The 26,277-nt window shown below is 38.0% G+C and overlaps 1 protein-coding gene across 1 annotated transcript in view; it reads left to right on the forward strand.

Annotated features, from left to right (window-relative positions):
• Window positions 1-24,871: 24,871 nt before the first annotated feature.
• The window catches only part of Tango1 (transport and golgi organization 1), a 38,374-nt gene continuing 36,968 nt past the window's right edge, over window positions 24,872-26,277 (forward strand). The window contains exon 1 of the mRNA XM_089255456.1: window positions 24,872-25,086. Within this exon, the coding sequence (XP_089111582.1) occupies window positions 24,954-25,086 (133 nt within the window). The 5' untranslated portion in view covers window positions 24,872-24,953. The remainder of the gene's footprint in view (window positions 25,087-26,277) is intronic.

The following is a 26,277-nucleotide window of genomic DNA, read 5'->3' on the forward strand; positions in this document are numbered from 1 at the left end:
TAAACGAAACTGTCCTATGAACTTTCAGGCATACGCAAATCTCCTGCACAAATTTAATAGGTGATTGAAAGAGTGAACAACTTTCAAGGCGTAGACAACAGTAGCTAGAGAGAGGAAACCTTGGGTCCTGTCCCCTTGTTTCGAAAAATGTGGAAAAAATATCTGATTTATATGGAATCACGTGCAATTTTTCTCCCGAGTAATTGGATTCTGTCACCCATTTTTGTCAAATGGCTTGTACGTTGCTTCGAGTTGATGGCTGTCTTCATGGGGAGAACGACGCGAGTGATTCGAAACTTGCGAGCACGGGGCAAGGGTAGCCACCACTATAAATCTCTTTTGAGGTAACGGAAGTAAGGTGCTTTGAATTAGTCCGGGGTTTTGTGAGCGATTCTATCTATCTATCCCCCCCCCCCCCACCTGTGAAACAATATTCTGGCAAGAGTCCTGAATACTCGTACTGATTTCTAGGAACACGCAAAGCATATCTAGGGGTCCAAAAGCCTCTTTCGCATTTCTGAGAGGTTCTTAAACCTTTTCAGATTAAGAAACACTTATCTTATGGTACGCTAGCTTCCTACAGAAACTACGAGTCGATACCGAAACTTACCGCTGGCCCCATAGCATGAAAAAAAAAATCTGATTCATTGAATGACTGCCGCGAAAATCTAATCAACTGCTTAGAACGTCTTTTGTTAGGATAAATCTCGATATTACGCATCTGTCTAATGTCAATATTATGCTTCGTATTGAAATTTTGATTAAAAATCATCTCAAGTTTTAAGCCTTCTTAGTCAGATTAGACTAACTTGGAGCTTTTCAACAGCAACGGATAATTAAATTTCAGCCCCTCTTCAGAATTTTACACCTCTTGGAAACAACAACAACAACACAGCGTGTTTGTGTGTGTGGTTTCAAGAAACTGCAAAATAAATTGAATAATGCATGAAGGTACCGTATTCAATTTCTCGCTGGTGCAACACCTACTAGTGGTTTCGGTTAATTATCCATTGACGTCCGTCCGAGCCATAAAGCGGGTTGGATTTGATGGAGGGTATTAATAACTCTTTGCTAAGTGAGAGAGAGTGTGTGTGTGTATATATATCGCGTCGAATCTCTAGAGAGCATTCAACGAACTCTATTAATCTCTTACAAATGAGCCTGAATCACGGACTGTGTATAGTGAAACTCTTGTTAAGGTTTTAATAAATTTATGAACTAATAGCGTTTGTGCTTCGAACAGCGTTACGTAATTTATGGTCATTCGTGCTCCGGGACCTTGTTCGATAAGCCAAAAGTTTCCTTCGCTTGGAGCTTAAATTATGCGCTGATAATGTAGTCTCATATCACAGGGAAATAGATTTTATATCAACAATTAAAATGTTAATCAATCTTATTGATTAGTATTTATTAAAATATCGCAGCTGATTGGAGAAATAATTATTCTTTATTACAGTCGATCAAATTAAACCCGCTGAAAGGATTTATTAAGGCAGACGAAATGGTATGTCCCAGTGTTTATTGAACCTTTCTCAACCCAAGGACCAGTAAAATACCTGAAATCATTCGACGAACCACCAATTTACCATTTTGTTGCTTCCATTCGGACCTTTTTGAAGTGATGAAGGTAATTTGGAAAAGGTTCGTGATTCGTCGCAAAAAATACAAGTTCTCTGCTCCAATTTTATGAAACTTTTGGTACTAATTTGTGGACACTTTCTACCGGTTTTCGCATCATTCCATCGGGTTTGCCATAGATTGAGTATTTTTTTCCTTGCCTTTTGTTTTGCCATAGATGGTGGTAATAATATTTGGATTTTAAATTGTGTGCCATTGATTGTCGCTGCTTTCGCTATTGTGTCTGCTTCTTCGTTTCCCCCACTCACCCACATGGGCTTTGATCCAAGATATGCGAATCTGTGGGCTCTTATGGAGGACCTGCCGAATATCCTTAGCCATGGCATGGATGGTCATCGGGTTCTGTATTGCATATATACTTGAAAGGGTATCGCTATAGATTATAGTTGCGTGTTGGAGTTCTTGAGCTTTCGTGGTTGTCATATACTGTATAACGCTAGCAATTCAGCTTGGAAGATACTATTGTCGTTTTCTAGCTCACTAGTTGAGCATCTTTCGCTACTACATATGCAGATGCTATCATGAGATAGTTTTCGAGCCAGCTGTGTATATATGAGTCCTTTGGTCTCCTATTTCTTTGTTTTAGTTACTCCTGATAGATAGATACTTGGTGTTGATGCAGGTCTTCCGATGTGTGGATAGTTGTTTGTTTTTCCCGTCGCTGATACTCTTCTGGAGCAAATTATAATACACCAATCATTGCTGGTCGGTAGACGTAACAATAGACCCATTTGTGTTTCGTAATTCATCCATAGGCACCAAGGCGGACAACCTGTAATGGCATATAGTGCTTTGTATGATATGCTCCTGTGATATACAATAACAAATTACGTTGGGCTGCGTCTAAATTCTGTTGTATGGAGTTGGTTGGGACTACGTACCAGATAGGTGTTGCGTAAGCCATTACTATTGTTGCCATTGTCCACTCGTCTGTCTCAATATCTGATTTCCCCATTTCGCTCTGCCGATGTTTGAAAGCTGGAGAAGAAGCTTATTGATTTTATCGGTTTCTTTTTCTATGTGTGGAATCCAAGTTAGTCTAGAATCTATATACACGCCGAGGTACTACGTATTTTAATACATCTGTTCTTTTTATAGATTTTCCAAAGCATTCTGATGGTGGCAGTTTTTTTTTTTTTTTGAAGATATCCGCAGAAACTTCGTTCTATCTGCTGCGACTATCAAGTAATTTTTTTTCGTCGTCACTTTTTCTAAGGCTTCCGTAGCTACTTTTACAGTGCCTTTCACTTTGTTGTACGAGACCATCAGGAGAATACCGTCTGCATATGTCTGTACTTTCGCATTTGATGGCCATGGCTCTTTCAAGATTTCGTCAACCACAAGATTCCGTAAGAGTGGTGATTTATTGTACAGAAATAATTTACAATACGTCACCAATCCATATCCCAATCAAAGAATTCACACGATCAGCGAAAGCATCATCATCAACTATGCGCGTTCGTTATGTTTTTCTCCATTAATTAATCTACCTTGTCTTTGTTCTACCCAGTTTTTAATTATTTTGCTATTAGTCTATGTTTTTCTCCTATTTGATGAATTTATCTAGTATTGTTTAGAATTATTTGTCTCAGATGTATACAAGGGATAATTTAATAATTACATAAATAATTGTGTAAATTAAAGAGAAGAAAGACAACAACAACAACAATCTTTCGTTGGCGTCCACCGTCATAGCTGGCGTTATGGTGATTTCCATCCAAGACTGTTTTTAATTAATTTTTTACCTTTTGAGAACGCAGGCCGCTGTGTTCCGAAACGATCTTGAAGATCCGGTTTTTATCACATTACTTGGTTTTTATTTCATATTTGTTGGAAATTGCTGGATTTCAATGGTTTTACTCCCACACCGATGTTGCAGAACCTCTTATTCCAGAGACTTGGTAAATAGTCTGTAAATTAACATTACATCAATTTAGAAAAAATCGATAGCCTCAGTGCCTACCTTCTGCTCTGCTCATCGATACTGCAGAATTTTTACACTGCTTACTCCTAGTCACGCAGTGGAAAAAAATTGCATGGTTTGATTGGTCGTTACGAGTAACGGAGATGACAGTGCGCTAAACGAGGGACGGAGTTCTTTTATGAGGCGGAGAAATTCTTAATTTTTTTTTTCTTCTTATTTTCTACTACTGTAGAATCCCGTTATAACGAACCCCAAGGGACCGAAGAAATCACGTCGTAATAACATTTCGTTATAAAGGAATTCCAGATTTTTTTTCACATTGTTTCTATGTAAACTTATCTGGGGGAATTAGAAAGTTTCCGTTAAAATGAGATTTTTGCTATAACGGTATTGGTTAAAACGGGAATCATCCATATTTCTAATATTTTGACTTTTCTTAAATTTTCTTAAAACTTGAATAGACCAGTCGGATAGCTCCATTTCACAAGCAGCCAATTAGAACATTGCATTAGACTTCACACAGTCTCCCAGCTTCGTTCTGACGAAGACATTTGAAGTAAAAAGACGTACTTTTTTTTTTCCGCTGAGCAACGGAGAGTTCAGATTTTGTATCCAACCCAAGTGAGACCCTCGGTCATCGTGATCAGTGGTGACATATTTTTTCTCAGAGGACGACGCCCACTGCGTGTCGAAATGCATTAGTGGTTTTGTATTTTCCGTATATTTGCCTTATTCGTTGGTGATTTCTGAGTATTATTGGGAAAATTCCATCTATACTTTCCCGGAATGGGTTGATAAATGAAAATACACAGCAGCTGCTCAAGCACATTATACTGCAAAAAGTACTTTGGACGTTGAGGACGACCTTACGGAATAATGATATTCGCGCTGTTGTCTTAATGCAATCCATAGATCCAATGGAGACCAAATAATAACGGTATGAAACGACCACGTCGATTCGTAAACCGTGAAATTGGGAAGCGCAACTACGTTTCCCGTTATCATATAAATGAAAAACATCTTTAAAGACCCGTGGGAAATGTTCATTCTTCTTCTTGCACTGAATGAAAATGTACGAAAGGAGAATAAAGAAGGATATCGTAATATATAAATTTAGTAAAAAAAAGTGTGTGTGCGCATGGGGTTATGAGTGAAGATCCTGGGGGAATAAAGTTCCCTCTGGTGCACGAAGAGGTAGATATTCTCGTATTTCGTGAGGATGAACCTGAGAAGAAACGGACACATGAATGTCGTCTCCTGGAAAATAATCGTAAAAGGAAAAGAATTGATCCGGAAATGGAAAAACATGTTTTCTTTTCTTCTGGACGGTATACAATATCCAGGGAATCATCTTCCTATCGAAATCGTATTTGCGTTCGATTCCAATTTTATTTTATTGTATGTATAAAGTTTCCTTCCTCCACCACTTCAATGCTATATTTTTTGACATTTCTTTCAGGCCGTTTCTTGATGGAACTTGGAATAAGTTTTTCCCCCACGCAATACCGTCAGGAAAGTGTGTGTGAAGTCGCAGAGTTAGGTTCTTTTATCAGGGAAACAATTTTTATGTATACTATTGTGGAGTTACCAGACGTCCGCATCTAGTATGGACAAAGTCCAGATGTACAGGGTGTTTCAAAAAGAATCACCCGATTTTAAATGCGTATATTACGATAAATATTGAATATAGAAACTTAAGATTAATTTTATATTACATGGCTTATGATAGATTTTTACAAACCAAATTAAAGGTGCTGATTATGTCCTCCTTGTGATGCAGGGCACATATGTTTTTACGGTACTTAAATTCGTTCCAAACTTTTGCGAGCATGTTTGCATCCACTGCTGCTGTTATGCGTATCTTCAGTTCGACTAATGTAGCTGGAAGGGGAGGCACATGAACGTAGTCTTTTACAAACCCTCACAATAATAAATCGCACACTGTGAGTTCCGGCGATCTTGGAGGCCAGTGATGTTTAACTGAATCGTCAGGTCCAGTACGGCCGATCCATCGTTTAGGAATGCGATTGTTTAAAAGTTTTCGACGTCCAAGCTCCAGTGTGGTGGTGCCCCGTCCTGCTGGAAAACGAAGTCACCCGAATCGGTTTCTAACTGAGGGAAAATCGCCATCTCGACAAACACTGAAGTGACGGCCGAAGGAAGAGCGTTAGCGCTACCTGTCGGCAACTGCGTGAAACTCGAGATTTCCCTCTTTCTACCTATACATTATTCGATCAAAACAGACTAAAAGCTGAATGGTTATGATTTTTTAATTGGGTGATTCTTTTCGAAACACCCTGTACGGTCATCTCCGCTTAACTGAATATAACCGATTCCAGCAAACAATATCCGATTATGCGGGGAACAATTCAATTGTCATTTTACAACGTTAGTATAGATGGCATATTATTGATCAAAATAAATAAAGCTTCCCGAATAAATCAGACATAAAAAATGTAATGAAAATTATGTTTAATTACAATGATCACAATACCCAAGATATTTCATTCCAAATTTATTACCTCTTCATTACGAATGTTAGCGCCCCCTACTGGCTCAGCAGGGAATAAAAACAAACTAATTAAATGCACATATTAAAGACAACTTGAATATTTGGAGGCCAGTACCTACTCTCAAATGTGTATTTTTTAAATAGTAACCTAATAGCATATTAATAATACTCAATTATTAACATATCCATTAATTTCAAATGTTTCATTCAATAAAAACAATACGTGTATAGTAGTTAACGTGTATAACGTTGTAGGCCTGTTGCTCTCTGCGGCGAGACTTTTTAACAGGGAGATCGGCTCGAAGTTGGGAACCGCAGAAAACCAACTTCAGCCGACCACCACTGTGGCAATAGTGGGATTCGGTTCCTCGCGAGGCGAGTCCGCCACTATGACTACTCGACCACCACAGCGGTCAGTTCTACTATACTCACAAAATTGGCGTTCAATCTTTATGCTCAGCTCTCTCGGGAAGTTTTTGGCAGGATTGTAACAATTCTACTGGTTAAATATCACTGGAGATAGAAATATTCTTTGATTGATTGATGACCGCTCACGCCCAGGGCGATTCTTTCTTTGAGATAAACAACATGGTTTCCGGAAACAGCACTCTACGACAACCCTAATTTTAAGGCAAAATGCTCTCCAGAAACTGCTGTGACTCCCTTTGCAACTTTGGCTACGAGAGAACATCTTCGTGAAACCTCCAAGTAAAATGGCACCGATACTTTTATACTGAAAAAGCCTTAAAACTTTCTCGAACTGTCCAGACCCAATGTTCCGGGTCTCTGACATGTGCTTGTATTATATAGATAATTTTTCCTTTCTGGTACTGTTAGAATTGATACACTGCATATGTCATTGTTAATACTTCATGACTTACAGACATTATATTCCTTATTTAACCTCAAATGAGTATTATTCGCCATTATTACATTCATATAAATAGCATTAATTACATCACTATTAATGTGTTGCATTTCCAGCATCTTACTCATCGCATGTGATGACATTTGTTATCATTATTGATATTACATCACATTATCACAAATAATTAGTTAGCATCAATTACCATCAGTATATGATATCCATTAGTTCTTGTGAAGGTGTCTGTCAATTCCCGGGGCGAAGATGTACTTCCACATTTCTCTAAATTTTTCGCCATCTCAGAAATGGTGCGAGATGACTCTTAAATTGTCATCATACCTATTCTCTTGACTATAAACGGCTGTGTTAGACAGTGGTCTTCAACCTTTCATACACAGCGGGTCCGATTTGAACTTCACGCGAAGCTCGCGCGCCACAAACTCATGTAATTTAGTGATTTCTTAACAGAACGGGAAAATGCCCCCCCCCCCGAGTGAAACAGAGACAAAAAATAATTAATTATAACAATAAGATTATTCTAGAATTGTTTCTTTTCATCGATTCCGAAATTATTATTTTTTTAATCAATTCTAGAATTGAATCGTTTTCAATGTTTCCAACCATTTTCTAAAAATGGTCCGCGGGCCACGACAAAATAGTCCGAGGACCGTGCATTGAAGACCCCTGATGTAAGGTATTGCTGGATTTTTATTTTCTTATAATACACCGTTCCTTTAAGAAAATAATTCAAAATGTATTGATTTTTAGCATGGAAAATACTCCGTTGGAATTAAGGGAGATTTATGAATTTTCAGTGTCATCGAACTCAAAAAGTAATTAACATACGACGCGATGTCCACGCTTCGACGGAAAGTGTCCTCTTACCCTGAGTGGCAATAACCTTTTCCCGACCATATTATTATTACACGATGAAAATTGCCAGTTGAAAAATCGATGGAATGATACCAGAGAAGGGCAAAACCAATTTCTCATCTAATAACTTTCCTTAAAAACCCCCACTCAAGAGGGTTCTCGTCTTCAAAGTTATTGAAAACCCAGAGGATCAAAAGGGTAAACAAATCTTTATTATTATTTTATTTTTATATTTTTCTACGAAAAATGGATCATGGTGTATCGATTACTTTAATTGCCGAAATTCCAAACTGATGCATCAGATTACGTTGTATTTTTTTAACTCGATTTTCATTTTTGGCTCATTTTTGGTGCTTTATCATTCTTGGCACACAAGACAGAATTGCAATCGGAAGCAGATCGTTATTTTGTGTTTTTAATGGATAATAGTATCCGAAAATATGAATGATGAAGACGTTTTTCTTTAAGCTGTATTCAATATGTAATTTGAAACACATTCATCATTTGCACCGATGTTTACATTGACTATAATTAGCAGTGATCAGATGTCCTGGTTTGAAGGACTCGGAAAATTTTTGCGTTTCTTTAGGAATGTAATTCGGTGAAACCTCAATACGATGATACTCGATATAACGATAAATCCCTCTACAACGATATTTTTTTCAAATCTTGTTTCTAATCGCTACAGTCTAATGTTAAAGTCCTCTCGATACAACGATATCCTTCACTACGATAAACCTTCTTTATAACGATATTTCTTTGAGATTTTGAAACCACTGCAACGATATTTTTCAATATTTCGTTCGATACATCCTGCAATATATTTTTAAACTCGTCACATACTTTAGTTCTTCCGAGGACGTGCAATCATATCGGCATTTGCAGAGGCGAAAGCATGGGGTGCTTAGGAAGCTCGTGCCCTCTCACAAAGCCGATCAAAAATTAGAAGAAAATAATTAATATTTCCGTGAAAAAATTGAAATATCTAAAGAAAATACCCCCTTGTATGCTATATTACCCCAATTTCTGTTAATTTACACCTTTTTTGAAAGATGACAACTCAAAACTTCTCGTGCCTCCCCTTTCAAGCCTTTTGTGCCCCCTCCAAAGGTCGAACCTGCGTTAGTCCCTGGGTATTCGGTGCCTCCTGGGGAGCGATAGAATGTTCCAAGGGGTGGTATAGCATATGATTCTATGGATTAGATTGAGTTGGGGGGTGATGGGAGAAAAAAATTTCTGAAGAATGGGGCGATGGGACTAAGGGACAGTTCAAGTATTACGTAAGCAAATTTTCAGCCATTTTTGACCGCCCCTCCTTGTCAGCAAAAGTCAGCAAAACGCTGACCCCCCCCCCCCGTCAGCAAAATTTCGTCATCAGCTCTGCCCCTCTGAATCCTAACTCATATTTTCATAAAAGGTGGTTGATGACGTAAGCATTATCCAAAACCCTCTCCCCCCTTGTCAGCAAATCGGAAACCCCCTCCCCGCCCCATCGATGATGGCGTAATACTTGAACGGCCCCTAATGCACTAAAGTGTAATGTGATAAACCTCTTCACAGGGGCAATACATCAAACTAAATTAATAACAGCCCGAATGTGTAACTGTATTAATGACAGCCCCATAACAACTCGAAAGGTATGGATTCTATTATAACTGCATTTCGTTTAACGGCTAATCAATTACAAAATATTTTGCGGTGAATAAATGATAAAAAGCACATTTTTTGGCGGTACTAACAACGCTGATTTAGAAAAGGTACCAACAAAGACATAAATTTGATAAACGTGATGATAATGTTGCCTCTCGATATAACGATAATCCCTCTGCAACGATATTTTTTTTTCATCAGCGTTGTATCGAGGTTTCACTGTTGAGACTTGATATCGTATATTTTTCTGTTGTTTAATGTGATTTTGTGTTTGTTTGCTCACGGGTTTCGGCCTAAAGCAGAAATAAAATAAAATTTGCAGAAAACAAGAAACCATTGCTTCCTAGCAGGATAAATGCTCTTCTAGCAGCGGTCCCGTGTTCTCGATTATTCTAGAATGAAGAAGACCACACGAAAACAGACAGAAAGGAAAAAAAGCCAACAGCATCCCTACTGAGGATTGCCCAGGGTACTCTCAGCTGCATCATGATATACCGAGCAGATTAATATTCTGGAGTTCTTTCTGCTTGGCTGGAAATACCTACAAGCCAATCTGCATAATTTTTTTTTTAAATCAAATCACAGGATCTCATTTTTATGGAGTCCTACAATGCACCCGAGTTCCTTCTCCCCGGGCAGACCTATGCGTTCAGACAGAACCTGCTGGTATTTCTTCTATTAGGAATAAACAAAATGGGTGGAACAACACTCTCAATACACGATTTCTTGATTCGTACCCAACAATAAAAAGCATGCTGCAATGGAAAATGTTGGACGCTTATAAAAAGTAATTGTTGTGGTTGAGAGAGAAACAAGTGTTGTGGTCTTTTGTTTGTACAATTCACGCCATCAGTTAGAAGTTCCCTGAGAAGTTCAAATAAATATACATTTTCTCCTTCAGAGATGGCTACCGAATTCAATTTAGCTTTCTGCTCGGTTTTCTCAATAGACCCCTCTCCTCCCCAATACTCTTTTTTTGATTCTATCCACAACTCACCCCCTATATCCTTCTCCAAACAAGGTATCCTAAAACTTTTGAAAAAACTGAAACCCCATTCCGTTGGCCCTGATGACATCCCAAATTCTATTCTTAAATTCTGTGCTGATGAAGTCGCCGACTATCTTTTAATCCTGTTCAATGTTTCACTAAATTCTGCTACCCTCCCGAACGACTGGAAAATCAATAAAATTATTCCTATCCACAAAACGGGTTCACTTTCCAATCCCCTTAACTTCAGGCCAATAGCAATCACTTCCTCCTGCTGTAAAATCTTCGAGCATATTGTAGCAAAAGAAATCCGTATCCACTTAGACTCCATCAGCTTCTTTTTCCCCAACCAACACGGCTTTAGACAATCTCTCTCTACTACCTCTCAACTGGCCCTCTTCATCCACGACCTCTCTGAAGCCATTGATAAAAACCTACAAACTGATATCGTATTCCTAGATTTCTCTAAAGCCTTTGATAAAGTTCCCCACGATAAACTTCTTCTCAAACTCTCCCGCCTTGGCCTTAACGTTCAATTACTTAATTGGGTGGAGGCTTTCCTAAAACACCGTAAACAGTTTGTTCATTTTAATGATCATAACTCGTCATCCGCCTCCGTAAAGTCTGGGACCCCTCAAGGATCGGTCCTCTCCCCGTTACTTTTCCTATTTTATATCAATGACCTTCCTCAATCCCTCAACTGCACCACTAGACTTTTTGCTGATGACTGTGTAATTTACCGTATCATTCACCATCAATCTGATCAAGAACTTCTCCAACATAACCTGGCTTCCATCGCCGACTGGTGTTCCCTATGGCAAATGCCAATGAATATCTCAAAAACGGTTCACATGAAAGTTACCCGTAAACTTCTTCCTCTTGAATACTCCTACTCCATCAATCATTTACCGTTATCCCAAGTTTCACATATCAAATACCTTGGTGTCATTATTTCAGCCGACCTACGTTGGAACAAACACATCGACTACATTTACCAGAAGTGTCTTAACAAACTTTTCTTCCTCCGCCGCAATCTTAAACACTCTACTCGGGATATCAGACTTCTCTGTTACCAAACTTATATATCCCCCGTCCTCTCCTACGCCGCTGAAATCTGGGACCCTTACACCTCCAGTAATATAGACAAACTTGAATCTATTCAAAATAAATCCGCCCGATTTGTTCACGACTGCTGGTCATCTTTCATTTCTGTGTCCGAACTTAAAAATGAACTTCATCTCCTCCCTCTCTCTACTCTTCGTCTCATCTCTCGATTAACATTGCTTTATAAAATTTTCCATGGTCAGTTCAACATGAATACTTCTGGTATCTTAGCCAAACCATCCTACATCTCTAGAAGACTCGACCATTCCCTTAAAATAAAACCTATTTTTGCTTCCACTGACTGCTTTAAATACAGCTTCTTTCCTCATACCATTGGTGAATGGAACAAACTCCCAAGCTCTATTGTTGAATCTCCCTCTATCACTAGTTTTTTATCCAACATCAAACAATATCTTTGTCATTCTCAATCGCATCCTCTTGTATAGGCCCAAGGGCCAACAATATTGTATAAATAAATAAAATAAATCAGTTATTAAGAAATGTAAGTGACGTTATATCAAGGAGTCACACATACGTCCTCGTTTTCAAGTTTGAGAATCTGATAACCCTCGTGAGACATCAAAACTCGCAACTCAGTGCTCTGCATGCCGTCCGAAAAAAAATACCGTATGGCATTTTTCCGTGCGGACGATAGCGTTATACGTGAAGAAGGGATTCCAATCCAAAAAAATGCTGTAAAATACCATGAAAATCAATTAATAGGAAGCATTGAATTTCGATTTTACGTGTACGTCCTGCCATCTATCCTTCGATTCGGAGTGAAATTGACAAAATTTTCGTGATTGCAATTGCTGTGCTGTAAGTCGGCTGTCAAATTTCTGTAGAAAGCCGATAATAATTACTGAGAAACAACGATCCATTCGATAGTCTGACATTAGGAAGAAAATTTCCTAATTTGATCTTGTCAGAAAATCTATATTTTTCATTTTGCCAAAAAAAAAAATGAATTCCTCGACAAGTTCTTTATTAAAAACGTTAAGATTTCCATACTTTTAAAGGAAAAATCATAGCGACCGATGTAGACCTAATCAGAAATTACTCGGTTGTTTTCGGTTAATTTTATTTCAAACTTTTAAATAATTTGAAATTTAAAAAAAAGGGATGGATGTGAAAGCCAAAAAAATTTAAATTACATTAACGTATTCAAAAAAATTAGACGGGAATGATTTGAAATAAATAAATTAGTTTCGATTCTTTTTTGGCGCACTTATTTACGGTTTCTCCGCTTTTCTCAGTAAAACAATGCGATTGTCAGTTATTGACGAAATCCATCGATTCAGTACGGTTTTCAACATTTTTGTGTGTGACATATTTATCAATATCTTCAAGATTGAAGTCATACAAGTATTCGGAATTCCGTGCAGACTCTTCATCTCTATCGGAAATCGGTAAAACTGCTGATTTGAATGAAAAAAATGAATTGATTTCGTATTGTATGCATTTTCTGATTTTCATAACAATATGGATAGAGTTTCAATGAATTTATTTCCGTAAATATTTTCGCTCCGTGATCGCCGGTACCTTTCACTTTTAAAGATTCGAAGTCACACAAATGGGCGGCTCGTTTACCCGATACGGCCAACGAAAGTTTCATATTTAGCTTTTGAAATTTCTTGTTACTGTATATTTACTGAATTTTGAATTATGATGACCAGTGCCCGGATGTTATTCATCTAAAATATTCTAAAAAACAGCCCAAAAAACTCGAAAATGTACCTTAAAAATTAGAAAAAATTCCCCAAAAATTTTTAATGACAAAAAAGTTACTAAAATAACAAAACAAATTTCTTCTCGAAAACTGATTATGTTAGTTGAAAAAAAATGATGAGGTTGAAAACCACATTTTTATTCTCGACGTTAGATTTCATCAAAAATTGCCAATTTATTTCTTCTTTAAATCAACAATTTGCAATTTATGAGTGGGTTAGGAAATCTAAAGAATGACAAAATAGAAATTTTTGCAAGTACAATTTCCGAGGTAGATTTCTCTCCACACCATGGAAATGAGGTAGAGATGTTACAAATGTTATTGAAGATATTTAGGGGAAAAATCTAAATCCTAATTGCAGTTAATACTCAATGATATCACTCCGGTTTCAATACCTTTTCCCGTCTGGGCACCAGGTCCGTGGGCCTGATTCGTAACAAATTATTTTCCCCGCTATATTTCGAGCAGTTCACTAAGAAAATAGACGACATTGTAACGTTTGTTAGCTATTCCAAAGCCGATGATAATGTCAGTACCAGGCACAAGAAACGCATTCCCGTCAGAACTTGCTGCCGTGTCTATGACGCAGCCAACGCCAATTATTTTACTCTAAAAATGTACGTGGCATTGATACTAAACTTTGCCTATCTTCTATAAGTGGAGATACAAATGAAGTGATGAAATTAATGTTTTTTGTTTAAAAAAAGTTTTAGCCTACCTAAAAGAGATATCCTAAATACGCCGTAAAACTTGAAAATATGCCTTGAAATTAAAAAAGTGTTTAAAAATGCAAATATCACGAACATCCGAGCCTCATCTCTAAGTTCTGCTTAGTCTAGAGCGGTGGCTCTTAACCAGGGTCCACGGACCCATTGGGGGTTCTGGAAGAGATTCTCCAGAGGGTACGTAAGTTTTATTTTAGAAAACAATCAGTTCATTCTCTTCATATTGTTAGCTACTGTATAATAAATTTTTGGAAAATGGTCCGTTGAACACAAAAGGTTAAGAACCCCTGGTCTAGAGTCACCTCAGGTCAAAATCGAGACGTGCAGGTCCACCGTCGTTAACTCAAACATACGGCAACAAAAAGGCCTTTTAGAGATTTTTTTCATTTTTTGTTTTGGCTCATAAAATACAGCCCGTGTAAACGTTGAATATTATTGGATAAGGCTTGTGTCCAACATGCATCTCTCTCTAGTTAGCTGACTACGCTTAGGTTTGAGACTATAACAGCCATATCCATCCATATCTAATATCCACGGGACGCGAAATATAGGGTGCATAGGAAAGTCCCTTTCTTCTGGAATACATCACGAATCCTGGAAGCATTCTTCCAATTGGAAAATCATCCAAATTACGCATACACCTCAGGTGCGTCATTCATGTTGAAAGGGGATGTATGGTTATCAAAATACGAATAAAATATTAACTTCTTATTTGGTCAGTCTATTCGTTGAGATATTCGAATTCAAAAAAAGTTGAAAAGAAGAGAAAGAACAGCATAATGAGCTTGTCCGTTTTGGTTTATTCTGTTCTGATTAATTTTTAGTTAAATTGAATGAAGAGATGGTATTTTTTTCGGTCGGAAATATACTGAGAAATTGAATTTTCTGGAAACTCATATTTGGAAAGAAAAGCGGTTTGCCTCCTCCGGGAATAGAACCCGAGTCCCCTTGCATACGGGGCAAGTACGCTAACCAATAACCAATCTCAGTATATTTCAGGCCGAAAAAATACCATCTCTTCATACAAAACGCCAACTGGGGCGAAAATTGCTGTAGTTAAGGGAGGCTGCTCTGACTCCACTCAGTGCTTCACGCTACTAATGCGTGATAAAAGGAATTTAAAAGTGTGTTTTTGGGTGCTTTAGATGGATAGTGAAGATATAAAAGAAATATTATTTTACATCACAAAGAAAGAGCCAACATTAGGAATGTGCGACAGGTATGGCTGCAACGGACCCCGCATTCACGGTAACAGAATTATGAGCCCGACGAGAATGAAAAAAATATACGTATATTAATTTTTAAAAAATCTCAATAACAAAAAGTGGTGGAACTGCAGTTATGAAAATGTGCTTATCGTACACATTATAATGAATTCCAGCCAGTGCCGTCTTAACGTAGGGATCGGGCACGGCCCGGGAGCCTCAAGAGAAGAAGGGGCCTTCACAAAAATGAGGTATAGTTAAAACTTTGAGAAGTATGCGTGTAAATTTGCCTGGTAGGGCCTCAGAAAAATCACTCATCCCTAGGAGGCCCATGGTGCTCTTAAGACGGCCCTGATTCTAGAAAAAATTCGTAAAAATTAATTCCGTGACAAGTTTTCACATTCAAATAGTGTGGCCCATTTATGCGACTTTTCTTAAAACACAGATTAAAATTTTCAGCATATTCGCAATACATATGCTTTACAATTAAAATCAAACCAAAAACCGTTGAATCAAAATTAGGATATATTTTCATCCATGAAATAGAGGTTAGGATGAATATATCACACCGATCCAAGATGGCATTTCAATACTGAAAATTACCATACAATACGAGAAAATTTTTTAAAAAAAAACGAATTTTCCATTTGTGCCAGCTTCCAAATAGCTTTAGAGCCGTTGTTTGGCCTATATTGATGACATAGCAATATATTATTCATTGTATGGTGAATGTTTCAGAGTGTAACAAGTCGAGCAGACATTAATTTATGCAGGAGTGATGTTTGTATACGGCGATTTCTCTTTCAATAGAGGAATTTCTCAATCGTAAGTTTTCTTACGGAACGCTCTTCTAAGAGGATTTGAATCTCTCCGTGTAGTTCATCGATTTTAATTAAGGAGGTCAATTTTTAAACAACCGGGTCATTCTGGATGTAAGAGAAGAAAAAAAAAACTTTTCAACAGCAGGTATGAGAAAGATAAGCACTCTCTCTGTTGGAGATTTCCTCTTAAAAAAAATGAAAAACATTTCTTCGATCCGAGTAACATTTCAACATGGGGACTGCTTATTTAGTATTTACGAGTTCCACGAATGTTCCAAGTATGAAAGGTGCTCTGTGGAGAATCGGCTGAACATTTTATGGTCTGACCTTTTTGTACTTTCAGATGGCCTACATGTGTTTTGAGCCTCTTGCTGAGAGATATCCCGATATGAAAAGATCTTTTCATTCTCTATTGAAAACAACCGACCAAAGAGTATTAAAATTTTCTACGAAGGACTGGTTCGTGTTCACGGAGGTCACATTCGAACGTTCAATGCAGAGGTGGATTTATTTATGGTTTTGACGTTCTCTTCTAATTTTATTGACCACCCTATACCCAGAATTTGCCGCAATAGGCTGCCCGCTTAAAACTCCTCCCGTAAATACAAATCTGGTTCATTGACACGAATAAAAAAATGAACTTAAATCAGTAAAATACGTTTGATTCCCGGGAACGAATGGATATTTTCCCAGATTAACTACATGATTATTTTCAGTCTGTGGGTACTTGAAATTATTTAACAAATAATATAGAGGTACCCCTCGCTTCACCTGATTTCACTATGACATGATTTTGAAAAATTAATTTTAGAGATTTGCGACCCGCAAACTTTGGATACCCGCAAACAAGCATATATATTGTTTATAATTTTTGTGATTGCATTTTCATTTGGGTTGCTGTATTTTAGTAATATATGACATCCATACTTGTTATGGACATTTTTTTTCGTCCACCTTGTTGGGAATTTTGCCTGTTCTGACCTTATATTTGTACTTCGCCTGTAGTTTTCTTTTAATCCCAAAAAAATGGACAATGCAAATTAGAAATATGAAGCAATTAAAATTATAAAATTCGTTGTATTTGTGGATGTAGATGAAACGAAGCACTAAATCCATCTTTTAGTAACATGTAGACAATTTCATCAAACTTTTAATCGAAAACGATCCTAATGAATTTAAAACAGTCACATTTGCGACGAATATTCAGAATTCTCTAGCTTTGCTTTTAAAGTTTTCATAAAAAGTCGTAGAATGCTGCTTGTCGGCTGAATCTCGACTGCTTCCATTAAAAAATGTTATCAGCCTATATCATATCAGGATATTCAGGAAAGTAAACACCCACACTCACACTAGAAGAAATATGAAAACACAAGCAAAAAGTATTAATCAAATTCATCCATATATAGCCCGAACTGACTGGATTTATTTATAATATATTCTTGGTAATTAATCCATTCAAAAAAAATTTATTTTACTTCTATAAGTTGGGACTTACTTTCTTATTCTTCTGAAGCAAACCCCTACCTTCATCTTGATAATAATGCCCACGACAATGAACAGGATACACCAGTTGAGAAAGTTAGAGGACTACATATACTAGACAGAGGAAAAGTTCAGTTCTCCAAGCATGAATTATTGAACGAACTAAATAGGCTCAACTGTGAGGCCGAAATAATCAAACGTACTGAATTCCAAAATAGTGATGTGGGAAGGAAATATAACGCAGTCATCCAAGAAATTCAAGAATATCAGATGCAACTGATAGAGACCGAAATTGTTCGAGATGAATTTACCAACATATTTGAGGTTGAACTGTTGAAACTCTCTCTAATTACTGACAATATGGAGATATGTGGTGACACGTATAAAATTGAAGAAAAAATAGGACCATCAACACCAAAACCCAAAATGGGAGTTCGTCCAGTGAGTCCACGTAAATAATAATTTGTCTATGGACTTGGTGAACATTTTGACACCAGTTCTAGGCAGCATGGGCATCCCTGAAGGAAACATTTGTAACATAATTCTACTTTTGTCATCCTTCAAGCAACGCCCAATGATTAACACCACCAGATCAGCAAGATGCAAGCCACTCAAAATTCTAGAGTGGAATGCCACTAGTTTGAAACCTGATTTCCAAGAATTTAAACAGTTCTTAATTGACTTAGAAATCGACCTAGCTCTGATCTGTAAAATTTGGATTAAGCCTTCTCATTCTGAAAAAAATTTTAATTATAAATGTATCCGTAAAGATCGACTCTACGGAAGGGGTGGGGGAGTCGTCGTTTCCGGCCACAAAGACATTCCTTTTTTGGAAATGAATCTGCCAACATCTACTGAGATGGAGGCTCAAGCTATAATCTGTCTACATAAACAGACAACCGATAGTAATAAGTGTCATCTATAAACCACCGAATAATAACCTGGACATTAACTTGCTTAATTTCTTATTCAATTCAACTAATCCCACATTCATTGCTGGAGACTGGAATAGCAAAAGCCCGGCCTTCTATAGCAACAGATATAACCGATGTGAACGCATTCTGGAGGAATATTGTAGAAACAAATGTCTTTGTATACACTCCAGCGCTGTTCCTACTAACTTCCCTGGGGGAAGAGGTAGGCCTGATGTACTTGAATTTGCAATTTCTAAAAATTTTCCATATAACATTCAACTAGGTTCAATGCCAGTGCTAAATTCTACCCATAATCCACTAATCTTCGCCATGGATATTTTAAGACCCAAAGACATTCCTTATAAATTAGTAACTAACTGGTCTAAATATTGTAAAATTCTCAGCACCGAAGAAGAACTAACCCTCGACCAACATACTCCTGATACTGTCAAACAAGGAATCTGTGATATCACTTTCAAAATTAAAGACGCAATTGATAAATCGACAAAGAAAATTCTTGCAACTGACGACAAATTTGGCATCCCCGAAGAGCTACAAAACAAGATTAAACTCAAGAACAAGATCAGGAAAATGTGGAACATCACAGGAGGCGAATGGACAAAGTAGCTCTCAACAGACTGGGGAAAGAAGTACGGAAAGAGACTTCAGCCTACGTCAACGGACGATTTCCCAACTTTATAGAAGATGCCACAGCAGCGGATGGATCGCTTTGGAGGCGCCTGGAAGAATTGCAAGGTCAAAGGGGGCAACATTAACAATATCAAAAACCCATAAGAATGAATTTGTCTTCTCCGAAAGTGAAATAGCCGAAGTACTGGCCAAGAACTACGAGGAGCAGTTCTCCGATCAACCATCTATCATCAAACTTGAACATCAGAGGAAACTTCAAGATTTCCTGAGCTTACCAAGACCGGCTCTATGTGGATTTAGTGAAGCCGAGCTAACCACCTCGGTCAAGGTTAATACACTTATTAATAAACTCAACATTAAGAAAGCCCCTGGTTATGACGAAATCTCAAATTATGCTATTAAAAACTTACCTCCTCCAATTATCTCTATTCTCATAAATCTCTTCAATAGCATACTACGAATCAACTAATTTCCAAGTGCATATGGAAGCTTTCTATTATAAAACCAATTCATAAAACGGGTACTGATCCTCTCATTGCAAAAAGTTATAGACCTATACCCGGTTCGCTCTAACTTGGGTCCTGATGTAAATAAACCACTGTACCAATTTTTGATATCACTCCGCATCCTTTATCTCTATTGGTTGTAATTTTACCCGCCCCTTCATTACGTACGTGTTCCGAACACGTGCGTTTTTTCCTCAAACGTGAGATTGTAAATTCGTTATGAAGAATTTTCCTGGAAAATTTTTTTCACTGTTCTCCAAATTTTGTTGAAATAAAAACTGTTGATAACACTAATTAAAAAATAGAGAGATCTCCCAAAAAAAAAAAAAATCGATAAGGTATTCTGTCGTTATCATGGCACACTCCTCAAGAGTTGGGATGACAGGGCTCCAGCCCGGACATTGCCTGCGACAATTCTCATCATTTTTTATGCTAAAAGTTTACTATATGGAAGTGCTGTTGAAAGGTTGCTCTAAGGGCCCGCCGAAGATCACAGCCTGGGGGAGGGGGGTTTGCGGTATGATGTGGGACCATGGTTGTTACAAAAGTTTGTGCGAGTTGTTTATTATTTTACGGCAGATGGAGGGAGAAAAAATCCTCATTTTTTCTTATTGCTTTTTTCTCTTCAGAATTTTAGAATTTTATTTCTAAGCTAATTTACGGCGTATGATTTTCCTGGGCCGGATATGCTACCAATTATAACGTGAAACAAATTGTGAACAACTTACCGTTGTGTTGCCGCTTTTTATTTTTCTTGCGGGTCTGTATAATTAAATATTTCATAATAATCCACGGGCTGTAGCAGTTCCAATTTAACGAGAGAGTCATCCACATTATTCCGTTTTTTTACTTCAACCTGTTGTTGATATCCTGTTTTTTGTCAAGACAATTTCGGTTTTTTATCCGTGCGTAGGTTGCGAGCAATGACCCCAACATACAGCAGCAAGAGCCCCTGGACTGGGATCTTTAATGGGCCCCCAGGCCAGGCCTTCTTACGGCATCTATAGTGTTTGTCGTAATGAGGTTAACTGAATCAAAAATGAGCATTACTCTTTCAAACCAGATTTTCAAAACTTTACCTTCATGTCTGCGTGATAATCCTCAGACTTTTTCGGCTCACCGCCTTCGACGAAACCAATATTACTTCCTCCCAACAAGCTGCTCAAGCAGAAGTGCGAATTCTTTTGAAATGCGTATATTCACCACGAACGATAAATGACAACCCCCCTCCCCCACCCGTATCCAGTGTATGTCAAAGTGTGGGGGTGATAAAAAAGTTCGGAAGGTAAATTATTTCTCTCGAGTTGACGTTCAATCAACCCAATAAAAATCAACTGAAATGGATCCGAGAGAAATATTCTCAGTGGAAGTTACCTCACAAACCGAAATTTGTCTCTTTTAAGTATTTAAAATGTTTGAAGAAAAGCAAACTAATAAATATATAGATACTAATGGCAATAGTCGAAAAGATAATTTTGGAAATAATGCAGTACAGCGATCATGAAATAACCCTTATTATCTAGCCCTGTGCTGGAGCCCTGCCATTGATGAAATAGTGAAAAATGAAGATTCTTTCCATCGTGCGAGCTTGTACCAGCGAATGCAATTCAGTAGAAACGCAAACATCCATAAAACCCTAAACTAGTTGACATACAAAGAAGTGCTTTTTCAAAAGTGTGCCTTTTAATGGGACAAAATGCATACTGGAGAGAGAGCAAAGAAAACACCATCGACCGTAAAACATGTATTCAAGGTATTATCAAGTAGGTAATGAAATGTTACAGCAATTAGATACACGTGCATGGATTTACGTATTTGCAATGAGCCGTGTCCTGGATTTTACTGATCATTATCATGTCATAGTCTACAAAGCTAAGAGAATTTCATTCATGTTATGTGCGCGGCATACCGCAAGTGTGATGAGCATACTTTGTCATATGCTTTCAGTGTGTATGTTCGCCCGACTCTGTAGTTCTGTACGCAAGTATGAAGTCCTATACAAAATTAAAGATATAAAAGCTCCTCGGAAAGCCACAGAGGTACTTTATCAAACGTATAGCTGGCACGAGCGGCATTATTATTTCGAGAGACTTCAACTTCTGGGTTTACATTCACTGGAATGGCGTAGAGTCGCTGCAGACCTGAAGATTTTCTACAAACTAGTTGACCAAATGGTTTATCTACCATCGCGCAGGGCCGCAACTAGGGAGCAGCAGGCGGGTCTCGTGCCTCAGGCGCTGTATCAGTGGGCGCAAATTTCATTCTTAAACCTTACATTCAACATTACAAGGGGGCGCCAAAATGCGCACTTGCCCCGGGGGACCAAGCATCTAGTTGCGGTCCTGCCATCGCGAGAACCTTTCGTCGAGGTCATGCACAGACAAGTTAACCTGCGGAGATATAGCTTCCAAATAAGAATATCAACGGCAAGAAGAGATTGCTTTTTCCATGGATTCCGATGCCGTGTGGTGAGAATATGGTACAGTCTGCCCTCAAAACTTGTATGCGTCTCCTATGCAAGATTTGCTTCCGCTATTGAGGATATCGACCTCGCTCCGTATGCGAAATGTTTTCAGTTCTATCATTTCTGATTATTTTTTATTCATTATTTTATTATTTATTACTTTTTCCGAGTAAGTACATTTCATTCCTTCTGGGGTTATTGTAAATAAATAAATAAATTCTCCCCCAAGTATTAATGCTCGCATAAGAAGACTCCATTTCAGCATGTTTTCAAATCATATTAGTCTATATGATGTATAACCGCAACCGCCGTTCCATCATAAAGGCATATTTTTCTCTGAAACACATTGTTTGAGAACCACCGTAATCAAATTAAACATTCCGAAATTGAGATCCAGTAATCATTGTTGCCCGACAGTTTTTTTGCCCATTTCAGGCATTTGCCCAGCTCTGACGAACTTTTAAAGTAGTTCATGTCAGGTCCCATTTGGTATATACGCGAAAAATTTGGCGACGATGGATAAAAAATTGTAGATTTGTATAGAGAACATACACAAACAGGCAGAAATAAATTTCATATATATAGATTTAACTGCTTCAGCATTTTGCTACAGGATTTTCTGGCGGGCTGTAACTTTGGTTCTATAATTCAAGTTCAAATTTGTATGAGGGAATAGTTCTGATGAGTGTTTTGCTACTCTTGTACAAGAGTAGCAAAGTTTTTGTTACTCCTGTAAGTGAAAAATATCAATTCTGAAATTTCGATATTATTTTTGACAAACCAACATCTATCGGTATGATTTATTTTCTTTAGGCTGACCATATTTCCTCGAGAGAAATACGGGAAATTGAGATTCCAAATACAGTAAAATACGGGACATCGCCAAGAACGACGCCAAAAGTGAACAATGTTGCCAAATATTGCTGAAATTACGGAAAAATCGCAATGGCGGGAAACGAAGCACTACTGCAAATTGCAGTGGATTTCACGAAATAAAACGTTCACCAAGACAAATGTGGCAGATTAATGTGTTGTTATTTGTAGTTCCATTTATCATAATATAATTTAATAATTCAATTATTTATTTATTTGTTTTATAATTCAATCTTTGACTTAGAAGAATAAAAAATCAAGTAGGTGTGATGCAGAAAACGGGAAAAACCAGGACACTTTTGCCAAAAAGGCGGGACGGCTAGAAAAAGGAAGAAAACCGGGACTGTCCCGGGGAATACGCGACATATGGTCATCTTCATTTTCTTTCAAATTTCACAAAAAAAAAAAAAGAAAGATTTCTTGCGTAATTTATAGTAAAAAATAGTTTCGAAAAAACCATATTATATGTTTTAAAATAAAACAAATCTTTGTTTTGAGGTAGACCGTACGAACTATTATTTATCTTTTTATTTAGTTTAATTGGTGGGGAACATTTGACATGAACTGTTATTGCTTTCAAATGAGCAAAAAAAAGTATTTCTGATACTTTGCAACCATCTTCTCAGATGAGTCTAATTTTGTGATTTTTTTTCGGAAAAAAAGAAACTTTTAGATGGTGTTCCATAGGCTGACCATATTTCCTCGAGAGAAATACGGACATTAAGATTCCAAATACGGGACATCGCCAATTATTGCCAAAAATGACGCCAAAACCAAACAAAGTTGCCAAATATTGTTGAAATTACAGAAAAATCAAAATGATGGGAAGTGAACCATTACTGCAAATTGAAGTGGATTAAAATGAATTCCACGAAGAAAAACGTTCACCAAGACGAATGTGGGAGATTAATATTCTTATTTATAGTTGTAATTATCATAAAATAATTTATGAGTTGAAAAATAATGTCAATCTTTGACTTCAATGAAGGGGTAAATATTCATGTAGGCTTCGTGTAAAATACGGGAAAAACCGGGACTCAAAAAGTCAGGACAACCAAAAAAAACAGAAAATACCGGGACTGTCCCGGGAAATACGGGACGTATGGTCACCCTAGTGTTTCACCACTTAATTTGGGAATTTTCCAAAAAAATCACATACGGTAGGCTGACCATATTTCCTAGAGAGAAATACGGGACATCGGGATTCCAAATACGGGAAAATACGGGACATCGCCAATTATCGCCAAAAACGAGGCCAAAACCAAACAAAGTTGCCAAATATTGTTGAAATTACGGAAAAATCACAATGGCGGGAAATGATGCATTACTGCAAATTGCAGTGGATTAAAATGTATTCCACGAAAAAAAAAAAAGTTCACCAAAGCAAATGTGCGAGATTAATAACCCATATATAGTTGTAACTATCATAAAATAATTTATGAGTTGAAAAATAATCTCAATCTTCGACTTCAATAAAGAATAAAAATTCAAGTAGGTGTCGTGTGAAATACGGGAAAAACCGGGACACTTTTGCCAAAAAGTCGGGACGGCCAAAAAAAGAGAAAATACCGGGACTGTCCCGGGAAATACGGGACGTATGGTCACCTTACACATACGTATGTCAGCTGAGAAGCTTACAATAAAGTCGCGGAATGCATGGTCACATTGATAAACTAACGTTATTTCATTTCCAGTATAGTAGCGCCATCTCTTAGATATAGATATAACTGAGTCAGTCAGAAGGGCATGCAAGTGTATCTTCAATTCAGATTTTACGAATTTGGTAACTTTACATACGGTGTGTGTGTGTTAGTGCTGCCATCTAAATTTCAACTCAACAACTTTCCGAGAAACACCTGTCCCTTGTTTTAAAATCTGGCAACGTCGCGACATTGTTTACGTCATAGGGAACAAAAATTCTCCCCCATGCTCTAACGTGAGACGGACGGCTCTCGGACTCGATACCTTCCGACAACTTGTTTAATGTCGGATTACTACTACGTGTAGCTGCCGCTGGGGGCCTGATGTTATGGGGCTTTTAAATTTTCTTTCCTCTTCCTCTCTTTTAATTGTATTAATTACTATTAGTTTCAATTTTAATTTGATCCGAACTCAACCCGATGACAATGAAAATGGCATGTGTGGTGACCCCGATTGCTCAGGTGAGAGAAATCAATAGATGGTGGCTAATCCTAATTTTAATATCAGTTCAATTATTTAATAAAATAATTAGTTGTAGCCTCCTCACATTTGTAGGGCCGGTAGGGCCCCAAGTCCTGGGACAATTCTTAATTTTATTTCGTTTTTTTTACACTAAATTCACCATATAGAGGTGAAAAATCTGGCCTGGTGTGTCCATGTTACAGGATATCAAGTGCTGATCCGGAGGGGGCGCTCCCAAGAGCCGAATAATATAGAAAAAAATTGACTGTGCTGTAAAATATGGGATAATCTTATGCACCTACACAATAACTCGCTTGTCTGGCACATCGCCCTTTATACATCTGCTACCATTCCATTCGAAGCTGAAGATGCCTGCCACCATTCCATTCGAAACTGAAGATGCCTGCCACCATTCCATTCAAAGCTGAAGGTGCCTGTCACCATTCCATTCGAAGATGAAGGTGCCTGCCACCATTCCATTCGAAGCTGAAGGTGCCTGTCACCATTCCATTCAAAGCTGAAGGTGCCTGTCACCATTCCATTCGAAGATGAAGGTGCCTGCCACCATTCCATTCGAAGCTGAAGGTGCCTGTCACCATTCCATTCGAAGATGAAGGTGCCTGCCACCATTCCATTCGAAGATGAAGATGCCTGTCACCACTCCACTTGCAGCTGAAGATATATTCTTCATTTCATTTGCCGCTGACGATGCCTTCCTCTGCTTCATTCGCAGCTGAAGATTTCTGCCACAGCTTCATTTGCAGCTGAAGATCCCTGCCCTGCTTCAATTCCAGCTGAGGATGTCTGCCACAGCTGAAGGTGTCTGCCACAGTTTCTTTCACAGCTGAAGATATCTGCTTTGGCTCATTTGCAGCCGAACATGCCTGTGTCTGTTATATTAGAAGCTTCAAGATATCTGCATCCCCTTCATTCATGGCTGAAGGTGCCTATCACAGCTTCTTTCGCAGCTGAGCATAGCTGTTTCCACTCATTTGCAGCTGAAGAGATGCCAGCTTTCACTCTATTCGAATCTGATCGTTGCCTGCCTCCGCTCCTCATGCAGCTGAAAATGGCTTCGGAGCTGATCCAGGTATGGGTGTGGTGGTCAACGGGAACCATCACACCTCCCAAGAGCCGAATAATGTGGGGAAATTTGTCTGCCCTGTAAAATATGGGATGATCTAATGAAC

Source organism: Pholcus phalangioides, unplaced genomic scaffold, assembly GCF_987345545.1.
Source record: "Pholcus phalangioides strain wild (caught in Gottingen) unplaced genomic scaffold, Ppha-v1.0 ptg000042l_1, whole genome shotgun sequence".
NCBI classification, from domain to species: Eukaryota; Metazoa; Arthropoda; class Arachnida; order Araneae; family Pholcidae; genus Pholcus; species Pholcus phalangioides.